At 50.6% G+C, this 25,814-nt stretch overlaps 5 protein-coding genes across 5 annotated transcripts; 4 read left to right on the top strand and 1 right to left on the bottom strand.

The window, feature by feature from the left end:
* Positions 1-1,584: 1,584 nt before the first annotated feature.
* Positions 1,585-3,818, top strand: PFICI_13664 (tRNA-dihydrouridine synthase; the record flags this gene model as incomplete). The annotated part of the gene is made up of 2 exons (XM_007842245.1): positions 1,585-1,778; positions 1,838-3,818. 2 exons carry the CDS (start codon positions 1,585-1,587, stop codon positions 3,816-3,818), a joined length of 2,175 nt encoding a protein of 724 aa, XP_007840436.1.
* Positions 3,819-4,767: 949 nt separating this feature from the next.
* Positions 4,768-6,282, top strand: PFICI_13663 (uncharacterized protein; the record flags this gene model as incomplete). Its single annotated transcript, XM_007842244.1, has 1 exon — positions 4,768-6,282. The coding sequence occupies one exon, from the start codon at positions 4,768-4,770 to the stop codon at positions 6,280-6,282; it is 1,515 nt and encodes a 504-aa protein (XP_007840435.1).
* A 1,612-nt stretch (positions 6,283-7,894) lies between these two features.
* PFICI_13662 (uncharacterized protein) lies at positions 7,895-15,817 on the top strand (the record flags this gene model as incomplete). Its single annotated transcript, XM_007842243.1, has 12 exons — positions 7,895-8,123; positions 8,187-9,043; positions 9,145-9,255; positions 9,317-9,483; positions 9,583-9,682; positions 10,339-10,412; positions 10,746-11,295; positions 11,700-11,800; positions 11,857-12,451; positions 12,585-13,430; positions 13,490-15,190; positions 15,254-15,817. The coding sequence occupies 12 exons, from the start codon at positions 7,895-7,897 to the stop codon at positions 15,815-15,817; spliced, it is 5,895 nt and encodes a 1,964-aa protein (XP_007840434.1).
* Positions 15,818-16,750: 933 nt separating this feature from the next.
* On the bottom strand, positions 16,751-18,222 carry PFICI_13661 (Acetyl-CoA acetyltransferase; the record flags this gene model as incomplete). Its single annotated transcript, XM_007842242.1, has 4 exons — positions 16,751-17,759; positions 17,840-17,915; positions 17,980-18,029; positions 18,158-18,222. 4 exons carry the CDS (start codon positions 18,220-18,222, stop codon positions 16,751-16,753), a joined length of 1,200 nt encoding a protein of 399 aa, XP_007840433.1.
* Positions 18,223-19,330: 1,108 nt separating this feature from the next.
* Positions 19,331-24,024, top strand: PFICI_13660 (U5 small nuclear ribonucleoprotein component; the record flags this gene model as incomplete). The annotated part of the gene is made up of 4 exons (XM_007842241.1): positions 19,331-19,350; positions 19,421-21,710; positions 22,087-22,174; positions 23,462-24,024. 4 exons carry the CDS (start codon positions 19,331-19,333, stop codon positions 24,022-24,024), a joined length of 2,961 nt encoding a protein of 986 aa, XP_007840432.1.
* Positions 24,025-25,814: the final 1,790 nt, after the last annotated feature.

The raw sequence follows: 25,814 nt of genomic DNA, 5'->3' as shown, positions 1-25,814 counted from the left end.
GCCTAGGCCCCAGACAGACAGAACCCCCCGACCCCTTGGTTGTTCGCAATGCCCTACCAGCCATGGATCAGCCGTCGGACGATCACAGCTTTTCAGGGGCGGCTCGTATGCGGTTGCCGACGGCGGCATCATGATAATTGAGTGTGTGTACGCACATGTATGTTTGCTTGTCCAGGCGCGTGTTTTTGTTGGTGACTGTCGCAGGGTTGGTTGCATTACAGCGTGATATAATTTGGCGCTGACAAAGATTAGCGTCTACGATTATAAGTGACAGAAGATATAGGCCAGGGCATGTCTCCAGGTCACCTGCTCGCTAACCCGGTTGAAATACTTTACCCCGCGAGGAACTCCATCAGTCGCAGTTGCTTGCCCGTGCCATGTGATTACCTACCTCTTCCAGCATGTACGAGTCTGTCTACTCATCATCAGTGATGCAAAGATTCCCGGAAGTCTGGTCTGAAAGGATTGCGGGTAAGGAAAAGTCCGCGGCAAGGATTACTATAATGGTACTAACATGTTGGCAACCCATGGTAGCAGCCGTGGATATGATTGACGGGCGATCCAAGAGGCCCCTTTGTAAAATCGTGTCCTCACATGTACGTCCGTGGCCCGTGTAAGTATTGTGATGGAAGCCTCTTAAGTAAAGGGGCCACAAGAATGTGGTTCTCGAGTTTTCTAGACTTTGGGATTGACTCGACGGCTTGTTTCATGTCTCATTGGCGGTGTAAATCAAACTTGAGGTTGTGAATACTGTTCCCGAGTATAAAAGTACGCATTTGCAAAGGTAATGGTAAACTTCTTGGTGAATATGAAATCCGCGCAGATGGTTGGATATGTAGTTTGTCCAAGGTAGACAGACACTCACTTCATGCTTGTCTGGTCTCGCTAGCTGACGAGCATTTTCGGACTTTGCTATTTTACAGGAACCCATCATTTTGGCCGTCAACAGTCAATCGTCGGTAACAGATTGCCGATTATATGTAATGAACCTGACTGAGCTGGCCAAGCTCTGTTCTCATGCTATAATGGAATCTCTCACATACCCATCATTCGGCATAATATCTCTACTAGTACATGGTGCTATGACGTTTGTTTGAGCTCGGTATCAAATGTTTTGATGTATCTTCCAAGCATTGATGCAAGAACTCATATCTATGTACGGCACAAACGACTTGGCAGGTAGATTCTACTTTCCGTTGTATATCTTGGACTCTTTAGATATAGAGTTGATAATACTATATACTACAGCAGAGAACAGTACCGAGTGCCGATGTAGTTTGCTAAGTTTCCAGCCAGCCCTGGACAACTGGAGCAATGTAAGCGAGTCAGCTCGCACAAGTTTGGCGTACAATCAGCAGGGATTAATCATGGCGGCCTGCACGTTTAGCGGCCATATCCAGTGCGAAGATCGACATGCTTGCGCTACGGAAAGTCTGGTAGGTTAGTTGGGTTAGCTTTGTACAGGTGCCCCACTATCCGTCTTTTTTGCCTGCCAAAATTTTGTTCGAAACTTTCGCATTTGATGGCATCAGCTGCAGGCAAGGCAGGTGACCAGAGTATTGGAACATAGCCAAGTTTGCAAAAATGGCCACTGAGGACAACAACCCAGAAGCCATGGATGGTCCAGCATCCAAGAGGCTCAAGACAAGCCACGCCGAAGAAAATGGTGTCACAAATGGCAATGCCGGATCTGATGGTGTTCAGGACTCTGGCTCAGCAGCGGCATCTGGAGCACCCACGACTGAGCGCCGACGAGGAATGGCCCCCATCAAAGCCGAGTATGATCTCCATACAATATTCCATAATTTTGTCAATCAGATTCATTAACTCAAGGCAGATATCTTGTCACGGCTCCTGGTGCAACTAAAATGGAGGTCGATGATGATGCCGCAGAAGCTGGACCTGTAGGCTCGAATGATCCAGTCACTGGCAAGCCAGACCCTCGAGGAGAGAATGGTGGCCGCAGATCAAAAGGCCGGAAGAAGCAAAACGGCCAAAACAAAGCTCGAGACTATGGATATACCGCAGATGCCATAAAGCTCTGCAACAGTAGAGCTTTCAACAACGAGTTTTCTCCTAGGGAATGCAAGTATGGAGAGCGATGCAACCTGTGCCATGACTTGCGCAAGTATCTCAAGGAGGGTCGCAGAGAGGACTTGGACACGATGGGAGGTACCTGTTATGTCTTTGAGACGCATGGCAAGTGCCCCGCTGGCTGGAAATGCCGCTTTGTCAAGAGTCACTCCAAGGAGATCAAGTATGAGGATGGCAGGTCCGAGCTGATTTTGGAGGGAGCGCCAGATGAGTCTACCAGCATGGGTGAAAATGCCGACAAGAGACCAGGAATTGTCAACGTGGCAACCAACGACCAGAAATGGAGCCTCGCAAAGAAGAAGGCCGACCTTGCAAGGTCCGAGACGTACATTGGCTGGCTGAACAAGGACATGGACCGCACGCGAGATCTTTACGGCTCAAAGAATAGGACTGCCGAAGGTGGCCAAGAAGTGATTGAGGAACGACGGGCTCAGTTTGTCGACCCACCCTTCAAGGCATCCGAAAAGCGCAAAATCTACTTTGGAAGGGAAACTCCAGTCCTCGCTCCTCTGACCACCCAGGGCAACCTACCATTCCGCCGCTTGTGCATTGAGCTGGGAGCTCAGGTCACATACAGCGAGATGGCTCTGGCAATGCCAATGGTGCAAGGTAACAACAGCGACTGGGCGCTGATGAAAGCTCACGAGTCCGAAATTGCACCGCCCCGGTTCTCTCCTTCCGATAATGTCGTCAAGGGCTATGATAACTCGAAGGATCTGAAGTTTGGTGCTCAAATAGCTGGCAACCAACCTTGGGTTGTGATCAAAGCAACCGAGGCTCTTACGAAATATCTTCCTCATTTGCGCGTGGTTGACATTAACTGCGGCTGTCCTGTCGATTCAGTGTTTCAGTCTGGCGCAGGAAGTGCACTTCTCGATTCTCCAACGAAATTAGAGCGCATGATTAGAGGCATGAACGTGGTCTCGGGCGAGGTGCCCATCACGGCCAAGATTCGCATGGGAGTCCGCGATAACAAGCCCACGGCTTTCAGACTTGTAGAGCGCTTGGCTCTTGGTGACGAGGATCTGCGCGACAGACTTGGTGCTCCTGGTTGTGCAGCAATCACTTTGCATGGCCGCAGCCGACAGCAGCGATACACAAAGAGTGCTAACTGGTCCTACGTTGCTGAGTGTGCCACACTCATCAAGTCCTATAACCAAAAGCTTGCTGATGTGACGGACACGGCCCAGGCCCCGGATCCAAGTACACAACCAAACAATGGCAAAATGTACTTCCTCGGTAATGGCGACTGTTACTCTCATGTCGACTATTTCAACCACGTTGATAATGCCAAGGTCGACTCGGTCATGATTGGCCGCGGCGCTCTGATCAAGCCATGGATCTTTGAGGAAATCGAAAAGGGACAATATCTCGACAAGTCTGCCTCTGAAAGACTCGAGTACGTTGAGAAATTTTGCAAGTATGGACTGGAGAACTGGGGCTCGGACGAGATGGGAATAGGCTTCACTCGGCGATTCCTACTAGAGTGGCTCAGCTTTACGCACCGATATGTGCCTGTTGGTCTTCTCGAGTATCTGCCACCCAGTCTCAACGATCGGCCGCCTGCCTATCGCGGACGTAATGATCTCGAGACGCTTCTGGCCAGTGACAACTACAAGGACTGGATCAAGATCAGCGAGATGTTCTTGGGGCCTGCCCATCCTGGCTTCAAGTTCCAGCCGAAGCACAAGTCGAACAGCTACGAGATGGAAGCAGAGGGATAGAGACTCGTCCCACGAAATCTGCTCAAGCTTTCTCGTGATGGAAATGTTGTCAACAGGGTTGTATTGACAAATGCCATGTGATATGCTGTCATGCACATCATCTGCAAGGTTCTGTAATTTTGCATAGCTGCACCAGGTTAAAGCTTATACGAATTGAAGAGGACGACTTTGGAGCCCAATATAGACCGCCAATCCAAATACATAGGAATTGAAGGCAACATAACCCATCATTTGATTATATGGTGTAATTAAATTTCCTTGGAGCGGATTGATAAAGTGTAGTCGAAAATGACTTTCTTGCAGTTTCGACGTTATCTGCTGACAACTGAACGTCGGGTACTACTACCTGTTGGTATTTTTCACGCCAAGACTTCGTTGAAAAAGTATTCGTTACTTGTTGGTAGTATTTGCCCCGTCATCAAGCTGGCTGTTTTATATACAAAGCAGAGACGTGGTAGTAAGGGAATCATTGACCATTATCAGTGTCTACCAAGCTCATGACTCTGATTCAAAATGAAATGAAATAAAAGATTTGCAGTCACGGCAACGTCATCAGCAGACGAGAAAGAGTGCCATTCTAGGCGTCCGCTGCGTTATTGCATAACGACTTTCCCTGCTGCAGCCACCTAGCCGCCCAACCCACGTGTACAACACCTATAAGTACTGCTGTTGGCGGCAGAGGGGCGATTTTGGTTTGTCTACTACAGTACTAGAGTAAGCTGCCAACGCGGGGTCAAACTCTCATTGAATCTTCTGCCATCGATCGCATATCAAGTCACTTACAGATATAACCAAGGAACGCATAGTAAATATTTCAAAATTAGTCATATTTCGTCTTGTCGATTTCTCTGTCATTTCACCTGGCCCACCACGAATAAAGCAGAACATATCAAATTTACTAGGAACCCAAGTCAACGACCAAGGACATTCTATAATGAAGTGGATCACCATGTTCCAAGTCGTTCTCGGTTTCTTCAATGCGACAAAGGAGCCAAGGGTCAATGTCAGGTCCCCAGACTTTTTCGACTATCCGACGGCTGTGGCGGGGAACCCTTTCGTCGATGGGTGGTATGCAGATCCGGACACTGAGATATACAATGACTTATTCTGGGTGTTTCCCACGTACTCGGATGCATATGAGAAACAGACATTCTTGGATGCTTTCTCTAGCCCGGATCTCATCCATTGGACCAAACACTCTAGCATCTTGACCATAGAAAACGTCAAGTGGGCAAATAAGGCAGTCTGGGCCCCGGCGCCAATAGCGAGAAACGGAAAATACTACCTCTATTTTGGTGCCAACGATATTCAGGAAGACGAAGATACTGCTGGTGCCATCGGAGGAATCGGTGTAGCTGTCGCGGATCAGCCAGAGGGCCCGTACATCGATGCCATTGGAGAGCCACTCATAGGCCACTATTACAATGATGCTCAACCGATAGACCAGGACGTCTTCATCGACGACAAAGACGGCCAGGCTTACATTTATTATGGCGGGCACAGTCATGCGAATGTGGCCAAGCTCAACGCCGACATGGTGTCCATTGGGACCTTTAACGATGGAACGCAATACAAGGAGATCACTCCCGAGAACTATGTCGAGGGATCCCAGATGATTAAGCGGAATGGCATTTACTACTTCATGTGGTCTGAAGGCGGCTGGACCGGGGCAGACTACAGCGTTTCCTACGCCATGTCGGACTCCCCTCTTGGGCCCTTTATCCGCAAGGCCAAGATACTACAGCAGGACAGCGCGGTAGCCAAGGGCAGCGGACACCATGGTGTCATAAATATTCCCGGTACCGAAATTTGGTACATTGTCTACCATCGCCGCCCTCTCAGCGAGACAGACGGCAACCACAGAGTCCTTGCATACGACCGCATGTACTTTAATGAAGATGACACCATTGCGCCCGTCCAAATGCTGGTTCAGGACAACTTTGCCGACGACAACACCATCGGCTGGAAAATGTATGGTGGCAGCTGGGCTGTCGTAGATGAGCGACTCACGTCTAGCGGCCCTTCAGCGGGACTGGCCATGCTCGATACAGACTTTGAATCACTCGTGTTTGAGGCCACTGTTAGCCTTGAGCAGACGGGCGAAGCCGACACCGAAGCTGGCCTCATATTTCGAGCCTCAAACTTCAGTGACGAAGGAGGCTTCGAAGGTTATTTTGCCGGCCTGACTGGATCCGGAGATGTTATCCTCAGAAGCAATGATGCTGCGACCTCGGATATACTGGCAAAAGAAGCAGCAGCAAGCGTCGGTCAGAACGAGTACACGTTTCGTGTGACGGCAAATGCGTCTACCATCTCGATATATGTAGATGATATGGACGCCGCCAAGATCACCGTAGAGGTTGAGTCGGGACCATCCAGTGGAGCTACGGGGGTCAGATCGGTGAACGCATCCATTGCCTCGTTTGGAAATATCTCGGTGGCGCGCCCAGAAGATGCACTATAGGATAGATTGGCACCCATACCTTTTGTGTCACCCCAGGGATTCTTCCATTGCGCCCACCGAAGGATTCAACCTAGACGAGTAGTTAACCATGTAGACACCAAGATGCAAAATTCTAGCTTGAATATCCCGGAGTCATGATTATAGCATTCCATCAGGCCATACACCGGGATAAATCAACATGTCACGTTGAGCTTATTATCATGGCATGGACTGTGGCAGTGCCGTCTCGTGTCAGTCACTGAATGCCAGGCATCAACCATGATTCCAGACAGGCATCCAAGTAGACCTACTGAGCCGATGCGTTAACTTTCCAGGAGATAATACGATGGTGCATTCAGCTATCGGAACCAAATTTTTCATTCATCACAGCATCGGCGACTGTCTGTTGAATTCTCGATTTGTGATCAAGGCGTATAGGTTCCACAGATCTACATTAAAGCTGATGCGCCTCGCAAGTGCGCTCAAGAAAGTGTTTCTTGCAGGGGTCGTCGGGAGGTGGACAAGGGATGCAAATCGGGCAATGATGCAAGATTCAGCCCTAAGAAGGTAAGATTGCTCGGTACGGGTACACGAGGGTAAGGAAACAGAAATTGTGGCTTGCGGAACACTAGATACTAGATATCGTCGGCCCACTTTCCCACGGCTCAGCAGCAGCAGCTCGCCGATGGGCTTCATGACTGTGCAGTGTGGGCCAGGATGGACGCTGACTGTTCCTGAGCCAGGAGTGGGCAGAAAGTATTTTCATGGCAGACAGCCTTGCCCCCAATTGTGACGTGAGATGGATGACCCGAGTCTCGTGGGCTAATAGTCCGCGCCACGGGCACTGGTGACAGGGTTGTGAGTATTGCCGACAATAGCAAAACCCCAGGCGGCGATTGGTTGAAATAGAAAAAGCCCCCCAAGACCAGTCACACAGCAAGGAGCGCTCGTCACATCCTTGGGAAGATAGCAAACCTGCATTAAACCCGCCAGCTTGGGATTCTCTATCGATATAATAATGGTCCCAAACCAGGGTGTTCTTGACCCGCCCAAGCTTTTCTTTTCTTGACCCAGCTGCCTGGGTCGCGATCCTTTAAGGTATCCTATGACTGTCCTTATCACCAAGGTCCCTAGAACTTGAGCCAAAATAGTAGAAATAGGAGTCACCAAACCCACATACCGAAGACGGTGGCAAGGATTTATTAAGCGCCACGTGATGGATCACAGCCCAACTCCCCCCAGGGTTGCTGGCACACGACAGCTCGGTATTGGACCCGTACACTGCCCAGCATCTTAATGATCCAGCTCCTCGGTATTGCCTATTCCTCAGCTTCCTCGACTCCTTTCCCGGTTATATCCAAGCTGGGCTATGTGGTGTGCCTGGGGGGAGATCCTTTGTCCAATATCACACAGGTTCGATCATGTCACGTCACGATGTGTGATGAATTTTTTGATTTTCGGTGGACGCCGGTCCATCCCAAAAAGAATAGTGTAATAATAGTTGGAGGGTGTAGCTTACAGCCCATAGCCAGCGGTGTATAATAAGTGGCCTGAAACTGTGTAGCCCAAGTTCTTGCCTTGGTGTTCTTCCTTTATTCGAATCAGTGAGAGTAGAAAATCACGGAAATCAAAGATGCATATTCGTGATATCAACATTTCTTTCCAGTCGGGCGTGTGCCTGGCTGTAACGTTTGCTGTCTTCTATTGGGTTTCCAAGTCCATATACAATCTTTACTTTCACCCGTTGCGGAATTTCCCTGGGCCCAAGATGGCTGCTATTGGCTGCGAGTATGAGTTTTATCATGATGTAGTAAAGGATGGAAGATACCTATGGAAAATGGAAGAAATGCATAAGAAATATGGTTCGTTGTTCCCAACACATGACTTTGAACGATATAATTACTGACACTAGGTTATCAAAATAGGTCCCGTCGTTAGGATCAATGCCGATGAACTACATATAAGCGATCCAGACTACTACAACCACATATATGCGTCGAGCCGGCGCAAGGTTGACAAGTGGGCGCCCATGGTAGCATCTTACACGATCCCAGAATCCAGCGTGGCAACGGTAGATCATGATCTTCACCGTCTCCGCCGGAGCATCTTGAATCCATACTTTTCCAAGGCGTCTGTCGTGAAACTAGAGCCCATTGTGGGAGAGAGAATCGATCGACTTTGCGATCGCCTTGAGGAATGCGCCCTTCGGGATGAAGTCGTGAGCCTGGACTCGGCATTCTCAGCCCTGACCACGGATATCATCACGCGGTACTTTTTCGGTTCTCACGAGGACAATATCGGCCGGCCCGGCTTTGTCCACCCCTTGCAGGAAGCCATTCTTGGCCTTACTGGAGCCTATCAGTTCACCAGACTCTTTCCCAACGTTGCGGCCGTGGCCAAGAAGCTGCCATTATGGATCATTGACCTGGTCCAGCCCAAGATGGCCAACCTGCTCCGCTGGCAGGACGACTTGCTCCAGAGCATCGAGGCGTCGGTGAGCCGGGACGGAGCCTCGTCGTCCAAGTCGAATTCCGTCATCCTCAGCGCGTTTCAAGATCCCAACGTGCCCGCCGCGCAAAAGAGCATTCCCAGACTGGTCGACGAGGGCATGCTGTTCTTGATTGCCGGGTCCGAGACCACGGCCAGAGTGCTGAGCCGAATCATGTTCCAACTGCTGCAAGATCGCAACCTGCTGGCAAGGTTACGCGAGGAACTCGACGGCTTGTCTCGGAAGTCGGGAGGTCTTACTTCGGCAGTAGAGCTCGAGGGTCTACCATTACTTGTAAGTCCCAAACCCGCTCTCTCCCTTTTGTCTACCCCTTGGCCCTGAGATCATGAGTTGGTGTGTCGAGTACTAATCTGTTATTGTCTCTGTTGCTTTAGACTGCGATCATCATGGAGGGAGTACGATTGTCGCACGGCGTGCTCATCCGCTTGCCGCGTGTATCCCGTCTCGAGTCACTTCAGTACGGCGACTTGAGCATCCCACCTGGGGTAAGATGACAATTTGAATCCAATCGTAGACAAGACTTGGCCATACTAACTGTGCAACTAGACGCCAGTGAGCACAATCTCCTACTTTGTGCATACGGACGCATCGCTGTTCCCCAATCCTCTGACGTTTGATCCGGATCGATGGTTCAGAGCGCAGCAGGAAGGAGTCAATTTGAGCAAATTTGTCGTCAGCTTTTCAAAGGGCAGCCGGCAGTGCCTTGGTATCAAGTAAGTTATGAATAGCATCTTTTTTGGGTCCTACACCTCTTCGCCACCCCGAGCAAACTAGAGCTTTTTGTGCTAATCATATTGTTCTTCTCTTTGTAGCATGGCGTATGCTGAGATGTACTTGACCATTGCGAGAATCGTGACCAAATTTGACATGAGTCTCTTTGAGACTACGGCGCAGGACCTGGAGATGCACCATGTGCGTGTCGTTGGATATCCGAAAAAAGGGCTGGGCGAGGTTAAAGTGAGGATAAATTCTCGTGAATGAGGACAAACTCATGTATGACTAAGATGCGTATTTATTTTCTCTCCTGAGGCGATGTAATGTTTGGCCTTGGCCATGGCCAGCCAGGACTATGTAAATTATCAGATACCAATGGCCGAGAGCCCAAAGACGATGGGATCCTACACGAATCAAGTTGCCGAGTATAGGGCTGCTGCTTCCATGGCGCAGTGAATTTCCTAGTAAGAGCTGGAGGAGAGTCTCAAAGGCTGTGGCCTAGCCCATTAATCAAACAAAGAATTATCTCCTGTGTGTTTGATACTTGTTTGTATTTCTCCGAATAGATGGAACATTCCTGTTCAAGGCCAACCTACTTTAGCTTGCCAATATTGAACATTCACGTGTCCCAAACTCAATACATCATGCACAGCTCAATCAACCAACCAACCAACCAACGTCGATGCAATAACCAATTCAATTTGGCTCACCCAATTGAAAACTTAAGTGTTCTGCGCGCTAGCCGGTGCGGGGTCTAGCTGAAAGAGGCCTGGTCTATTCTTAACAAGGGTGCGCCAAGGCCCGCGCCGCTGACGGACTATCTATTATACCGCTGATAAGCTGTGCGATAACAGACCGGAGGTTGCAGGAACCGGCTGATTACCTACAGTAGAGATCGCGTCAAGGAGCAAGACCTTGCGACAGCTTTGTGTGTCCAAACTTTCCCCCAAGCTTGCTTGCATCGCTCAACCGATCACGACTCTTTGACCATACTCGAAAGAGACTATTTGAATGAGCATGGAGAGCTGATGTGATGTAGAAGGTATGTTTCCATTTTGATTCTACTGTTGAAATCCAAGTACGATTTTGTCGCCTTGGGCAGTTCGTTGTGACTGGGCTGCCTTCCCGAAAAAGAGCTTCGTCATAACAAGCTGCGACTGTTAATCACATGGGTTTCAACTTTCACACACTCCTCTCAACCCCCAAAATAATGCATCGCCGTCGGCGCAGCGAGCAATCTAGCTAACTCACCAAAGCACAGTCTGTTCGTCCCGAGTGTCATGAATCCACACCAAGTTGAAGAGATGGCGCATCGAGATCGTGATTCCGCCGAGCGACACCATCGCGACCCCCGAGACGCCCCCTACCCTGCATCGTCAGGCACTCCGCACCACAGCAACGCAGCATCACTTCCTATCCACCAGCCGGTCGCTTCGAGGCTCCCCGGAGCCATTCACAGCCCCGGTGGATTGCTGGCCAACCATGGTTCAGCCCCTCCGATCCCCATTGGCGGCCCCTCATCGGCCTCCTTTGCCGGCGCGCCACTGACCGACGTCGCGAACCGACCACCACCTCAAAGTGTTCAGAACGCGTCTAGCCAGATGTTCAGCGCCATCGGCGGAGCAGCTCCTGCGCCAGCCTCGTCGGCTGCCAGTGCTGCCCTGGCTCTGGGACCGCCCCTGCAGCAAGAGAGCAACCGCCCTCCCACACAAAATATCCCCTTTGGAGGAGGAAGCGGCGGCGCTCCTGGCGGACCTCCTATCCCTCCTGGCGCCGGTGCTCTTCAGCAAGGCCAGCAACCAATTCTGAATGTAAGTTGTCGATAAATACAAAGTTGACTAGTACAAAGCGACTGGGCGACGTGGTCTGCGGGCGCGGGTCAATTGGTTGTTTCAAGTACCCTTTGGCCCTTGGACCATTTGGGCTGCGGCTGCCAACTTTCTCCGATCTCAACCTTCACAATCACGCTGCGGAAGTCACGAACAAACACCTGGATTATTCCCCGGCAGACCACACGACCTACGGCCTACGTTGCCACCTTCCTTCAGTCTCCTTCCTTTGCCCCAAGTCCCGCATCTCTTGAGTTGTCTCTTACCTTTGTCTCTTACCCCTCTTAACTCGGTCCTCTTCACTCCGCTGAGCGAGCAAGAGGAATTCTCTCCCCGATACCAAAATGGCGGCTGATACGATGCTGACCCTTGAAAACCCTGAACAGGACGCCTTGAGTTACCTCGATCAGGTTAAGGTCCAGTTTGCCGAGCAACCCGACGTCTACAACAGATTTCTTGATATCATGAAAGATTTCAAAAGCCAAACGTAAGCGTTTCCGCATCTTCTCTTTAAGTGACTTAAGTGCCTAACTCTTTCTCTAGTATTGATACCCCCGGAGTCATTAAACGCGTCTCTGAACTGTTTGCCGGTCACCCCAACCTGATTCAGGGCTTCAACACCTTCCTACCGCCCGGCTACCGCATAGAATGCGGCGAAGGCAATCCAAGTCATATCCGGGTCACGACCCCTATGGGCACTACGCTACAACCCATCACAGCGGGCAAGTTCAACTTTGCGGAAGCGAATCCGAGCCAGCCTGGTTCAGGCGCGAACTTCTTCTCGAGCCGCGCTAGTAACTGGCAGCAGCAGCAATCCCAGCCGCAGACTAGTATCGAGAGCCCGGAAGCTCAATTCAGTACTCCTGCTACTGCTGGAGGCCCTGGTGGTCTCTTTGGCCCTGGCCCTGGCCCGAGTTCTGGCGGAGCTTTTGATGGCCCAGGGTCATCTCAGGTACAACGAGGCGGCTCGCAAGTTCCAAACTCCACGACGCCGAATGCCGCTGGAGCGCGGAACGCATTGACTCCTACCCCCGGAGCTCAAAACACCGCCAACGGTGCTGCCGCACAGGCCGCCAACATAGAGAAACGCGGCCCAGTTGAGTTCAATCATGCTATTAGCTATGTGAACAAGATCAAGGTAAGACTTGCCCCGCGCTTATGGATGGAAAAGAGCAATTTATGCGTTCTTCACAAGCGCTTCTTTGGCGATGTAGTCCCTCGACCCCATCTGCCGCCGCCAGAAGTGATGCCAGCCAACTAACCACGTACAGAACCGATTCCAGGACAAGCCGGAAATTTACAAGCAGTTCTTAGAAATTTTGCAGACTTATCAACGAGAGCAAAAACCGATTCAGGATGTTTATGCGCAGGTAACGAGCCTATTCAACACAGCACCGGATCTTCTTGAGGACTTTAAACAGTTCCTTCCTGAAACTGCAGCATCTACGAACAAGGGCGGCCTGGCACGATCAGAAGAGCCTCTTGGTTTGGCCAGTCTTGCACATGCACAATCGACCCCTCAACCGAGCCACAGCAGTCAGAAGATGCCTCCCGTTGGTAACTTTGCACCTCCCAGTGCCACTAAAGAGAACAAGAAGCGCCCCCGCAATGAAAAGGCACCCCCGGCAGCGGCGACGCCCACCATACCGGACACCTTGGGACCTGCAGCACAACGTGTCATTCCCGGCATTCCCAACAATAATAAGAGACCTAAGTTGGGCCACAAGCCTCTAGCAGCTGACGTACCGTCCATCGAGCCGACTTTGACTCCAGTCATGCCTGAGCCCCTACCTCCAGCGGCTGATAGCCAAGTATCAGCCGAAGAGCTCCAATTCTTCGAAAAAGTAAAGAAGCATATTGGAAACCGGGCGACGATGGTGGAGTTCCTGAAGTTGTGCAACATGTACTCGCAGAATTTGATCGATAAGGACGATGTCATTCATAAGGCCACGCAGTTCATTGGCGGCAATCCCGAGCTTCTCAAATGGTTCAAAGATTTCATGGGCTATGAAGGTTATGATGAGAATATTGAAAACCGACCCCTGCCTCCCCAGGAGAAAGTTTCCCTCAGCAACTGTCGCAGCGTCGGCCCTAGTTATCGCCTGTTGCCTCGTAAGGTAAGTTTTAACAGACCGTGCCCAGCTGAGGAATCAAATCACGCTGACACTAGGTACAGGAGAAGCTCAAGCCTTGCAGCGGTCGGGATGAGATGTGTAACCTCGTCTTGAATGACGAGTGGGCTTCACATCCCACCTGGGCCTCAGAAGATTCCGGCTTCGTCGCTCATAGAAAAAACGCGTTCGAGGAGGGCCTTCATCGAATCGAGGAGGAACGTCATGACTATGACTTTAACATCGAAGCGAACCACAAGTGCATTCAGCTCCTGGAACCGATTGCTCAGCAAATGCTCAACATGCCACCCCAGGACCGTGAACAATATAGTCTGCCTCAGGCACTTAACGGCACCAGCACCTCTATCTACAAGAGAGTCCTCAAGAAGATCTATGGCGCTGAAAAGGGCACCGAAGTTGTTAATGACATGTTCGAGAACCCCTTTGCCGTGGTACCCGTTGTACTGGCTCGTCTGAAGCAGAAAGACGAAGAATGGCGTTTCACGCAGCGTGAGTGGGAAAAGGTCTGGCAAGCTCAAACCGAGATCATGCACTTGAAGAGTCTTGATCACATGGGCATCCAGGTCAAGCAGAATGACAAGAGACAATTGTCAGTCAAGCATCTGATCGACTCGATCAAGACAAAGCATGAAGAGCAGCGACGCCTGCGTAGCGTGAAGGCTAAGGTTCCTCGCGAGCAATACTCTTACGATCTGAGCGACCAAGATGTTTTGCTTGATCTGCTTCGCTTCATGGTCCTCTATGGAACAAATAATGGCCACCACAGCGCATCTGAGAAGGAGCGCATCATCGACTTCTTTGAAACCTTCATTCCTCAGTTCTTTGATTTGCCCGAGGACAAGGTTACCGATCGCCTCCGCGACATTGATCGCGAGTCTGTTGAGGATGACGCTGAAGAGCAACTCCCCACCGAGTTGACCAACGGCAGATCGCGCCGCAATGGAAAGAGGTCTGACCTTTTGCGTGGCGTCCTCGACCCTGGTCGTAACAGTGCCAAAGGTCGCAAGGAGAAGGAGGGCAGTGCTGCCTCTGGCAGCAAGGAGAGCACTCCGGACCACGGCTCTGGCAACGAAGAGGAGATGGCTGATGCTCCCGAGGAGCAAGCCGTTTCCGAGCTGTCGAATGAACGATGGCTGCCGACTGTCCCTCGTGCTACGGTTGTCAAGGGAAGCCGCGACCTCTTGGACTCTGAAGGGGAGCTCAAGGCTGACGGGTTCTTCCCGCGCCGCTATCACCACTTCTTCTGCAACCAGACCATTTACGTCTTCTTCACCATCTTTGTGAAGTTGTACAATCGTCTGAAGGATGCCAAGGAGAGCCAAGGCAGTGTCTTGGAGGAAATTGCTCGCTCCAAGAGCAAGAAGCCTGCCAAACAGCTGGGCATCTCTGTCAACGAGATCAACTACTTTGACGAGGACGACCCGGCCTCCTTCTGGCCCAAGACAGTCGAGCTCGTTGAGGACTACATCACTGGCGAGATTGACGATAACCGTTTCCAAGAGGTCCTCCGCCATTATTATCTGAAGAAGGGTTGGACCTTGTACACGATCCAAGACCTCCTCAAGACTCTTTGCCGACTCTCCCTTGTTTGCACTAGCACTGATGCCAAGGAAAAGACCCCGGATCTGATTGCGCATTTTCTGCAAAGCCGTTCTGAGAAGGAAACAAGCTTCCAGACTGAGATGATCGCTCGTACCTATGCCCAGAAGTGTGTTAAGGATGGCGACTTGTTCTTGATTCAATGGGTGAGTAGTCACCCCGAGCAAAAGTCAAGATTTTCTATTTATGCTAATTGATCTTCTCTACAGTATCCAAGCGCTAGCAAGGCAACCGTCCGCCTCCTCCAGCGGGATGAGACCACCTTTCAAATGGATGAACTCGAACTCAGAGAACGATGGCAGTATTACATCTCATCGTACATTCGCGTCGAACCTACCGAGGGCGTGCCGCGCTCAAAGCTTAGGAAGTCTATTATGCCTCGCAATCTTGCCTCTAGTGACGTAGATTCCGACGATGGTACCCAGCGCAAGCCCGTCTTTTATGAGGAGAAGCTGCAGACTAAGGTATGCCTGAACTCGAATAAGCTGGGCTTTGAAAAGGGTGGCACAGAATGGTTCATCTACAATACGGGCCCCGAGACGCAAGAAGAGAAGACTGCTACCGATGAGCGCCGCGCCCTGATTTCCGAGTGGCGATCCCAAAAGCTGAAGGAGAGATTTGTCATGAATAACGGCTGGCTAGAGAATGGCTGGATGAAGAACCTATCCCAGGACGAGGTGCAGAAGACAAACGAGAACTTCCAGAAGTGGATCAAGGATGGTGTGGCCCCCTCATCTAGCTTGAGGGATGAGCCCATGGGCGACGCTGAGTGATAATTCAGCATCCCGATGTTTGAAATTTTCCAGCATTGATACTCCTCTTTGATTTACAGATGGCGAAATGTTTGTCTTGTCTGTCCCCTGTCGCCTTCTCGCCGGTTGGCAATAAACATCAAGAGGCAATAAAGCATCACATGAGGCGTTTGAGGCGTTCAGGAAAAGCCTTGAAGAGGCAAAATGGCACATTTCGTCTCATGATGTGCCATTTCGGCTACGTGGTTTTGAACGTCATTCCCAAGGAGGCCTTCATTGAGGTCATTTGAAGATTGTATACGATTCCAATCTTGAACATATCATGATGGTATAACGTCTTTTTCTTATTGTATTCCAATGCCGTTGTACGGCATTTCACGACGTTAAAAGCTCGTTGTATTAGTCGTACAACTTTGCCATGAAGAAGGCATCATAGCGTTGTTTCTGTCCTTTCAAGTATAATAAATAGGTAGAGCATGAAATGGCCATGGGCTATTTCCTCTTTCAATAACAGCTCCTTAACTATAATTAAAATATGCTTTCCTAAAGTTGTGATGCAGTTCCTCGTTTGTCGCTCATTTGTCTCTTATATTCCGACTACGATGATATTGGCTTGGCTGGAGAGACATGTGATTTCGTTGTAGAGTACAAGTATAGAACAAGTTCTCAATCCATCCTACGTCAAATCACTGTCACTGTTGATCATGAAAAACAAGTTATTCTCATCAGTTTATTATTAAATACTGCCTCCCCTATTGGAGCAGTTTGGGGTTTTATATATGCCTTGATGGGTTAATTTAGGTTTCATATATAAGATTTGAGTGTCCTCTCTTCGTATCACTTATGGTCATGAGCTTTCTATGTGGTCTTCGTTAACTTTCTTCTCTGCTTGGTTCCGCCATGGCGCGTTATTCGTTTGCACCGTGGTTATAATTTCGCGTCGCTGCCATGCATCTATTGGAGGCTCTCAATGACAATGGCACTGGCGCCACCACCACCGTTGCAGATACCGGCGCAGCCAATCTTGGCCTTCTTCTCGCGCAGCACAGTGGTCAGGGTGGTGACGATACGGGCGCCGGAGCAGCCCAGAGGGTGGCCGATGGCGACGGATCCACCAAAGACGTTGACAACGTCGGAGGAGAGGTTCAGGAGCTTCATGTTGGCGAGAGCAACGACGGAGAAAGCCTCGTTGATCTCGTAGAAGTCGACATCCTTCTCAGTGATACCGGCGTGCTTGATGGCCTTGGGGATGGCCAGGGCCGGGGCGGTGGTGAAGCGCTCGGGCTCGCGGGCAGCATCACCCCAACCCAGGATCTTGGCAATGGGCTTGACGCCGAGCTCCTTGACCTTGGCCTCGGACATGAGGACGAGAGCGGAAGCACCGTCGTTCAGGGGGGCGGCGTTGGCGGCAGTGACGGTACCGCCCTGGGCCTTGAAGACGGGGCGGACGGTCTTGAGCTTCTCGGCGTTCAGGTTCTTGGCCTCCTCATCGGTGGTGATCTTGACAGCGGGCTTGCCGCGACCGCCGCTAACCTCGACGGGCACGATCTCAGTGTTGAAGACGCCAGCCTCGGTGGCCTTTTGGGCACGGGTGTAGGTCTCAATGGCGTAGGCGTCCTGAGCGGCACGGTCAATGCCGTGGTCCTCGGAGCAGAGCTCGGCGGCGAGACCCATGTGCTCCTTCTTGTAGGCGTCGGTCAGACCGTCCTTGAGCATACCGTCGACAATGTTCTGGTCGCCAAACTTGGCGCCGTTGCGCAGGGTAGGCAGGTAGTGGGGGGTGTTGGACATGGACTCGGTACCGCCGGCGACGACAATGTCAGCGTTGCCGGTGATGATGGTCTGGGCACCCAGGATGATGGCCTTCAGGCCCGAGGCGCAGACCTTGTTGACTCCCGTGCAGACGGTGGTGTCCTTGAGGCCGGCGCCAATGGCGCACTGGCGGGCAGGGGCCTGTCCGAGGCTGTTGAGATGCGAGTACACGTGAGCAACGAGAACCAGCAATTGAGGAGGTGGTGAGAGGGACTGCAGGCTCGCACTTACTTGGCAGAGAGGACATTTCCAAAGAAGACCTCCTCAACGTCCTCGGGCTTGATCTCGGGAACTCGCTCGACAGCAGCTATACGTGAACAATGTCAATCAAAAAAGCGCAAACCTACATAAATAGAGGTGAGACAACATACCCTTGATGGCGGTGGCACCCAGCTGGGTGGCGCTGAGGCTAGACAGAGAGCTGCAGAACGAGACAACAGATCAGTATTCATAAACTATGTCACAGACTCGGAGAAGAAGCAATGCGAGACTGCTCGGAGATACTTTTCTCGCGATATAAACAGACCGCCTCCCCCACTATTTACTTACCCAAGGAACGAACCGACGGGCGTTCTGGCGGCAGAGACGATGTAGACGGGAGGAAGACCAGACATGTTGGGCAAGCTCGTCGAGAAGTAACAAAAGTGACCACGAAGAGAGGAGGAAATTGAAGAGAGATGTGAATAAGAAGAGTGTAAAAAAGGAAGATTGGAAAGCAATCTACAAATTCCAGAAATCCTTCTTGTCTGAAAAATGTTGGACAATCGGAGTCCGACCTTGGTCCCCTTTTTTGACTAAAACCGGCCTGATGCCCCTCATCACACCGCCCCCTGTCATATACAAAAACATCCCACCTCCATACCCTGGATTGTATATGCAGAGAGCAAACAACATACAGACGAATAAAGTAGTCAACAAGTATCTCGAGCAACATTTTTCATGCAAACTGCGACATATCATGTAAGCTGAGGTGCATGTCACCATACGCTGTATTTCTCCGGTGGTTGCCCCCCTGGGACTATAGAAGGATGATCTAAGTTACTCCGGCGTGTAAGCAGAGGTATCTCTTGGCCATTACTACAAGGAAAAGCCTGACGACAATAACAATTGCGCTTGGATCAGCTCACAATACGATTCACTGCGTTTCTTGTATCCACCAAGAAGATTCCAACACGCAATCTAATCTAATCTAAAGGAGCCGAGTGATCTCGATCGTGGATAAAAGCGAGCCAGTACCTCCATGATCTTTGTTGGAACTGGAAAGCTGCAACAACTATGTTGGGCTTATTACCTAAACATGGCGGGGCACTTGCAGCTCCAGGTACCATGATATGCCCGTTTATCGGAGTGGACAATTTTTATCAAATGAACCAGGTTCAGGTTCACTCACTAGCGCACCTACGGTATGGCTCGGGGGTCTAGTATCTGCTATGTACGTATTAGCAGCTAGGTAGTCACTTTTGGGGGGCCATTGGGCCATTCTCTTTAGGCGTTGGTTTACTGGGAGCCTCGCCCCAAAAGTCGTAGAATTAGTGGAAACCAAGCTAGTGCCACAAGGTTCAGCCACATTGAAGAGCAGCCAATGCACAAAGTACCTAGGTACAGCCTTGTCGCAGCTCAAATCCAATAACTTTTTCGAGAGCTTCAGTCGCGTCCCATCGCGAGACGAACCACTCCGTCATCAATTTACCATTTTCTCGACTCCCCTCAACCGCAGCAGCCATGGATGACCTCTACGATGAGTGAGTATCACTATGCGACCACATTCATGCCATACACAATATACTAACTCTGGAATCCTTCCCAACACAGATTTGGCAACTTCATTGGCGAAGAGGCCGAGGCATCTGAGGAAGAGTCCGAACATGGCTTGGATGCCGGCGCCTACGTCTACGATGACGACCAGTCAGAGGCCGCACACGAGGCGACGGGCCAGGAGCTCATGGAGATCGATGATGGGCCCTCCAACGCCGTGATACTGCACGAGGACAAGCAGTACTACCCAACTGCTCAGCAGGTCTACGGAGAAGATGTAGAGACCATGGTGCAGGAGGAGGATGCGCAACCGCTCTCACAGCCCATCATTGCGCCCCCGGACACGCGCAAGTTCACCATCGAGGAGGCCGACTTGCCCCCAGTCTTTTACGACCGTGGTTTCATGACAGATCTCATGAACTATCCGGATCAAATACGCAACATTGCCCTCGCAGGCCACCTCCACCACGGCAAGACCGCCTTCATGGATATGCTAGTTCTCGAAACGCATGATATACAAGATAGGTTGGAGAGGAGGACAGGAAAGAAGCGGGATGAGCAGTTGAGATATACCGACATCTCAGTCATGGAGCGGGAAAGAGGAGTTTCGGTCAAGGCAGCACCCATGAGCTTGGTCTTGCAAAGCACAAAAGGAAAATCGCACCTTGTCAACATCATCGACACACCCGGACACGTCAATTTTGTTGACGAGGTGGCAGCTTCCTTGCGTCTGGTTGACGGTGTGGCTCTGGTTGTAGACGTGGTCGAGGGTGTTCAGGTCAATACTGAGCAGATCATCAAGCATGCCGTTCTGGAGGACCTCCCGCTGACCTTGGTCGTCAACAAGCTCGATCGCCTGATCTTGGAATTGCGACTTCCCCCCAATGATGCGTACTTCAAACTGAAGCACGTTATTGAAGAAGTAAACACCATTATAGAGAATACCGTTCCTGGCTCAGGGGAGACGAAACGGTTGAGCCCTGAAAAGGGCAATGTTCTCTTTGCCTGCACCGAGATGGGTTGGTGCTTCACGCTTCAGTCCTTTGCCAAGATGTATGCCGAAAGCTTCCCGGGAGTCAACACGGACGAGTTTGCCAGGCGTCTCTGGGGTGACGTTTACTTCAACCCAAAGAAGAGGTCCTTTAGTCGGAAACCCCTGCCGGGTGAAGAACGTGCCAAGAGATCATTCGTCCATTTCATCATGGAGCCCATCTACAAGCTCTTTTCGGCCTCCATTAGTCAGAATCCTGATGAGCTCAAAGGCACATTGGCAACGTTGGGCATATCACTGAAGCCATCGCAGTTCAAGACTGATGCTAAAGTCATCCTTAAGTTGGTGTGCGAGCAATTCTTTGGACCATCTACCGGCTTCGTCGACATGATTGTGCAGCACATTCCTTCGCCGGCCGAAGGCGCTCAACGAGAATTACAACAGTACTACACTGGACCACTAGATACAAAGGTGGCCGAAGCCATGAAGAACTGTGATCAGGAGGGCCCATTGGTGGTTCACGTCACAAAACTCTTCAGTGCGGCCGATGGCAAGAGCTTTTCGTCCTTGGGTCGTGTCATGAGCGGTATCGCAAAGCCAGGCATGCAAGTACGGGTGCTGGGTGAAGGTTACTCTATCGACGATGAGGAGGACATGGTCATGGCAACGATATCAGGGGTCAGCATTGCTGAGACAAGATACAACATTCCCACAGATGGTGTTCCCGCTGGTAACTGGGCATTGCTGAGTGGTATTGACAACTCGATCGTCAAGACAGCAACCATTGTGCCGCCGACACTCGAAGACGAAGAGGATGCATACATTTTCAGACCAATCACACATTTCACCGAGTCAGTCTTGAAGGTGGCGGTTGAGCCTATCAACCCATCCGAATTGCCCAAGATGTTGGACGGTCTCCGCAAGATCAACAAGAGCTATCCTCTGATCACCACCAAGGTCGAAGAGTCTGGCGAGCACATTGTCCTCGGCACGGGAGAGCTGTACATGGACTGCGTGCTTCATGATCTGCGGCGCGTCTTTGCAGACATGGAAATCAAGGTGTCTGACCCAGTGACCCGATTTTGTGAGACGGTCGACGAGGTCTCAGCCACCAAGTGTTACGCCATTACGCCAAACAAGAAAAACAAGATTACCATGGTCGCCGAGCCTCTTGATGACGGTATTGCGGAGGATATTGAGAGCGGACGCGTCAAGATGCGAGACGGGACGCGCAAAGTGGCCAAGTTCTTTGAGGAAAAGCATGGGTGGGATCTACTGGCGGCACGAAGCATCTGGGCATTTGGGCCAGATGAAATGGGCCCGAATATCCTGCAGGACGACACACTCCCATCAGAGGTACGTTTTCAAAGTCGGCACACCACACATAACATCACACATACACACCAGCGCCTGCATGCATCACGAGCACACACGGCCCATCTTGGCTGCATGGTTTCAGGAACTTCTAGACGCCTTTCTGACAAGTCATGTCATTGAAGAAATGAGCGGTTCAAAGTGTTCCGAGCCTATGGCAAGACTGCGGCTTGATTTGGTAACTAAATCGTTGTCTGGAGTCATGTCTGGCCTGGCGTTGGCAGCTTCTCAGCCTTATGGGTCATTGCCATATCTCTACTCTGGATGCAATGCCAGCTTGGCCTGGCTAGACAACTCTACTGCTGCCACTGCTACTACTATTACTGATTACTGAGATGGAACCTAACGTGTTCGGCAGGTCGATAAGAAACTTCTCAAGACGGTGCGAGAAACTATCCGCCAAGGGTTCAGTTGGGCAGCCCGCGAGGGACCGTTATGCGAAGAACGTAAGTCTCCAATTGTCCTCGGTCTCACCCTACTATGACCTTCACCTGCCTGCCTCGCTATTGTTTCCTCCACATCTGCACATACGCTATATTTGTGTCGTTATGCCCTCCACCAGCCATGTTTTGTTTGTCCACCTTCCCTGCCCATGGCCAAGCTCAAGGTGATCTTGGTTGAGCAGATGTACGTACACCTGGCGAAACTTGTCCGTTGTTCAGCCCAGGCGGTAGGTACTTACACACATATCCCACCTTACCTACCCAAGCGACATTGGCGCTGTCAGTGACAGATTGCATCTCGATTCCGATTTCTCATCCCAAGAAGGCGTCTGGGAGGGTATGCTGGGGGTTTCGAGTGACAAGGGACCGTGACCCCGGTCTGAAGCTGTGGCTAGGCTCTCGGCCCCTGCTCTGCTTCCCCATCGCCCACAGTACACATGCCAGTTGTGGGACCTCAGCACCACCCCTCGCGACCGACAACGAGTGAGAGAGGAAGAGATTGAGTTCAAGTGAATTGAGTGCGCGCGACCTGCGCTTGTCTCGTCGTCCTGCATGAAATGCCATGTGGCTGATTGCGTCCAAGCACTCTGAGTTTGCGTACTCAGTCATTCACTCGCTCACTTCCTTACAAAACTTGGCTCGCTCTCTGATTGTTGTCTTTGCGGCAAGTGCCGCTTGGGCTGCCTTTTTCAGCATTAGACCCAAAATCCCATTATACCGCAGCCCGGTTAAGAGCTGAGGACGCACAAAGCAAACCGAGAGTACCCACGGTACTTGCGAGGCTGGGGTACCAAATATTCTGCTTGCCTGTTTGCTTGCTTGCTTGCCCCACGGCTGGTCAACACGATGACGCTATTGGGCGCATTCAGGCGTGATGCCATGCAGTATGAGCATACCCCAGTGTCGCTCTGTACTTGGTGCTCGGCAAGCGGACCTGGGAGTTCGTCCGGCCATGCCTTGGCATTATGATCTTTACATCGCCGTGTCTAGAAGAAAAGCATGAGCTAGGTGGCCCCATTTGGCAATCTTGGCTCAATGGCCTCGCCGAGATAGATTGGCGAGCATCAGCAAGTGCTGTGCATCGCTGTGCAGTGCATACTGATCTACCAGTCTCCTGTGTCATCTTGCTGTCATTCACTGTGCACATTGACCGCATCTGTCCATGCTCGTCGTCATTTCCAGACAAGCCCACTCCCGCGCTTGGACACTTATAGCAGCTCTCAATGAGCAAACTACTGCACCTCACGAGTATAAGTGAGTCTGTGACTAATCCAGTCCGTGTCTAAACAGCGATCCGCAATACCAAGTTCCGCATCATGGACGCCACTCTGGCCAACGAGGCAATTTTTAGGGGAGGTGGTCAGATTATCCCCACAGCTCGTAGGGCCTGCTACTCGTCGTTCCTGATGGCCAGCCCGCGGCTCATGGAACCGTTGTATGCTTGCGACATGACGGGACCACAGGATGCAGTGCCCGTGATCTACAACGTGCTCGCACGCCGCCGTGGCCACGTTTTGGTTGACGGACCCGTGGCGGGAACTCCGCTGTACCGCGTCCAGGGTCTGCTGCCAGTCATTGACTCCTTTGGATTCGAGACAGACGTGCGGATCCAAACTCAGGGACAGGCAAACGTAAGTCTGGTGTTTGACAAGTGGCAGAAGGTGCCTGGAGATCCTCTAGACAAGGATGTTGTTCTTCGGCCACTACAAGCAGCCGATGCTCAGGCTACCGCCAGAGACTTTGTGCTCAAGACGAGAAGGAGAAAGGGTCTGAGCGAGGACGTCAGCGTAGCAAAGTTCTTGGAGCCCGAGTTTTACCAGAGTCTGATCGAGAGCGGCGCTCTGGACTTGTAACATGGCGTGGGTTAGAGAGAAAGAGAAATCATGAAAAAAGGACAACCGGAGTTCAGGAGCTGATATAAAACGGATGTTACATTGAGCATACAGTGCTGCAGCCATGTTGTATGTAGTCTTGGAATTGCAAGTAAGGCATCTTCACGATTGATTGTCTTGAAGGGTGGGCATGGTTGGCGATCCGATGCTGTATTGCAAACATTCCATGCAAGTTGACAATCGTGTAGTTAGTCAAAGATGCTGATTCACCATGCAAAGCTTCCATCTCGCATACAATAGTTATTTCTTCAAGTCAGCATGTCATGTGAGCTTGGGCTGCAGTCGTTGAAATGCACTTTGAAATCTTGTCCTATCACAGCTGAGTGGAACAGGCCGGGGTAAAATAGTGACTATTGGGTTAGGCTTAATATAACCCAACCAAAACATACACATGGAGTGTGCTATTGTGTGTGTGTGTGTGTGTGTGTGTGTGCGTGTGTGCTGAAAATGCACCCAACATCTCGCCGAAGAAGTACCTTCTTTTCTTTTCTAGAACGTCCAACGTCCAAGACTAGACTAGAGATGCAAACCGGCTGTGCCGCGGCACACCGTTTTTTATGCAAGGAAGTGCTCTAGTAAAAGAAATGGAAAGAAAAAAGAGGTAGTGACTTGTGCATGGTTGTCTTTGTGGTGGTGGTGTAATGTACTGCAAAACACGAAATTGTATGCAAGAGTACAAGTAGACCAAGAAGAAACTATTTCTTTTGCTACATACTGTAGTATGTATGCATGGAAGGAACATTGCATACTTACCTTATGCACACCCCAACATAACAGGCACACACACACACGTATATACAACAATTACTGCATGAAATGATGGTGTGCAGCTCATTCTCTTTCCTTCCCCTCCCCCCATCCCCCAAAAATAAAATACATAAAAATCCCGGGTACCGACGGGGACCGGGGTCACGTTTTTGGGGGAGGGGGAAAAGGGCAACATAACGCTGCCAAGAGTTAAAAGGACGACGCCTCTAGATCATATGAGAGAGAGGTAGACGAGGCAGAGGAAGATGGCGAATATTTCGGTCTGAAATGACGACTGGAATTGAAGGGCTTCAAGTGTGAAAGAGGGTTGCATAGTGGGGTGTGGCTTTTTTTTTTTTCTTCTTCTCTTTCCATGTACCGTGTACGTCGTTCAATGGTAAATTGACAATGTTATACCTACCCATCTCCATGTATGTCAAAAAGTGACAAGTCCAAATCGAGGTTTTAAAACTTTATATTGCCTGGACCATATTGATTTGGGCAGAGTATAGGCAAGTAAGTACTATAAGTCAATAGGCCTGATACAAAGGGCCGACTGTGGAATCACAATTATGCGCAAATACATTACATCATTTTTTTTATCTCATCTTGATTTTCTTATTTTCTTCTCAAGTTCAGTCTCAGATCTTTTTTAGAACAATTTGTTTAGATGGATTTTTCAGATGATTGATTTATTCTATTTTCATTTTCCCTTCCCGGTCGGAGGCCAAGATTATTCGCGACGCTGTACCTGCAGGGGAAACCTGTCCACAGATATTGTGTATACTTGTTATACGCGAGCAAGAAATGTCAAAGCGTACATTTCAAATGTTCCTCTTTTTATCGTCATTTTGATTTCTTTTTCTGTTTCTTTCGTCTGACATTGTTTCAGTCTGGAGTTGGGTTGGGACGAGAATAAAACTCCTTGCGCAGATCAGGGGCTCGTTGACTGAAGCACAGGAAATCACCATTGTTGCAAAACCCAATGCATGTGTAGAATAGTA

Source organism: Pestalotiopsis fici, assembly GCF_000516985.1.
Source record: "Pestalotiopsis fici W106-1 unplaced genomic scaffold PFICI_Scf_11, whole genome shotgun sequence".
In the NCBI taxonomy this organism is placed as follows: Eukaryota; Fungi; Ascomycota; class Sordariomycetes; order Amphisphaeriales; family Sporocadaceae; genus Pestalotiopsis; species Pestalotiopsis fici.
This window is presented reverse-complemented; position numbering and strand designations above follow the sequence as displayed.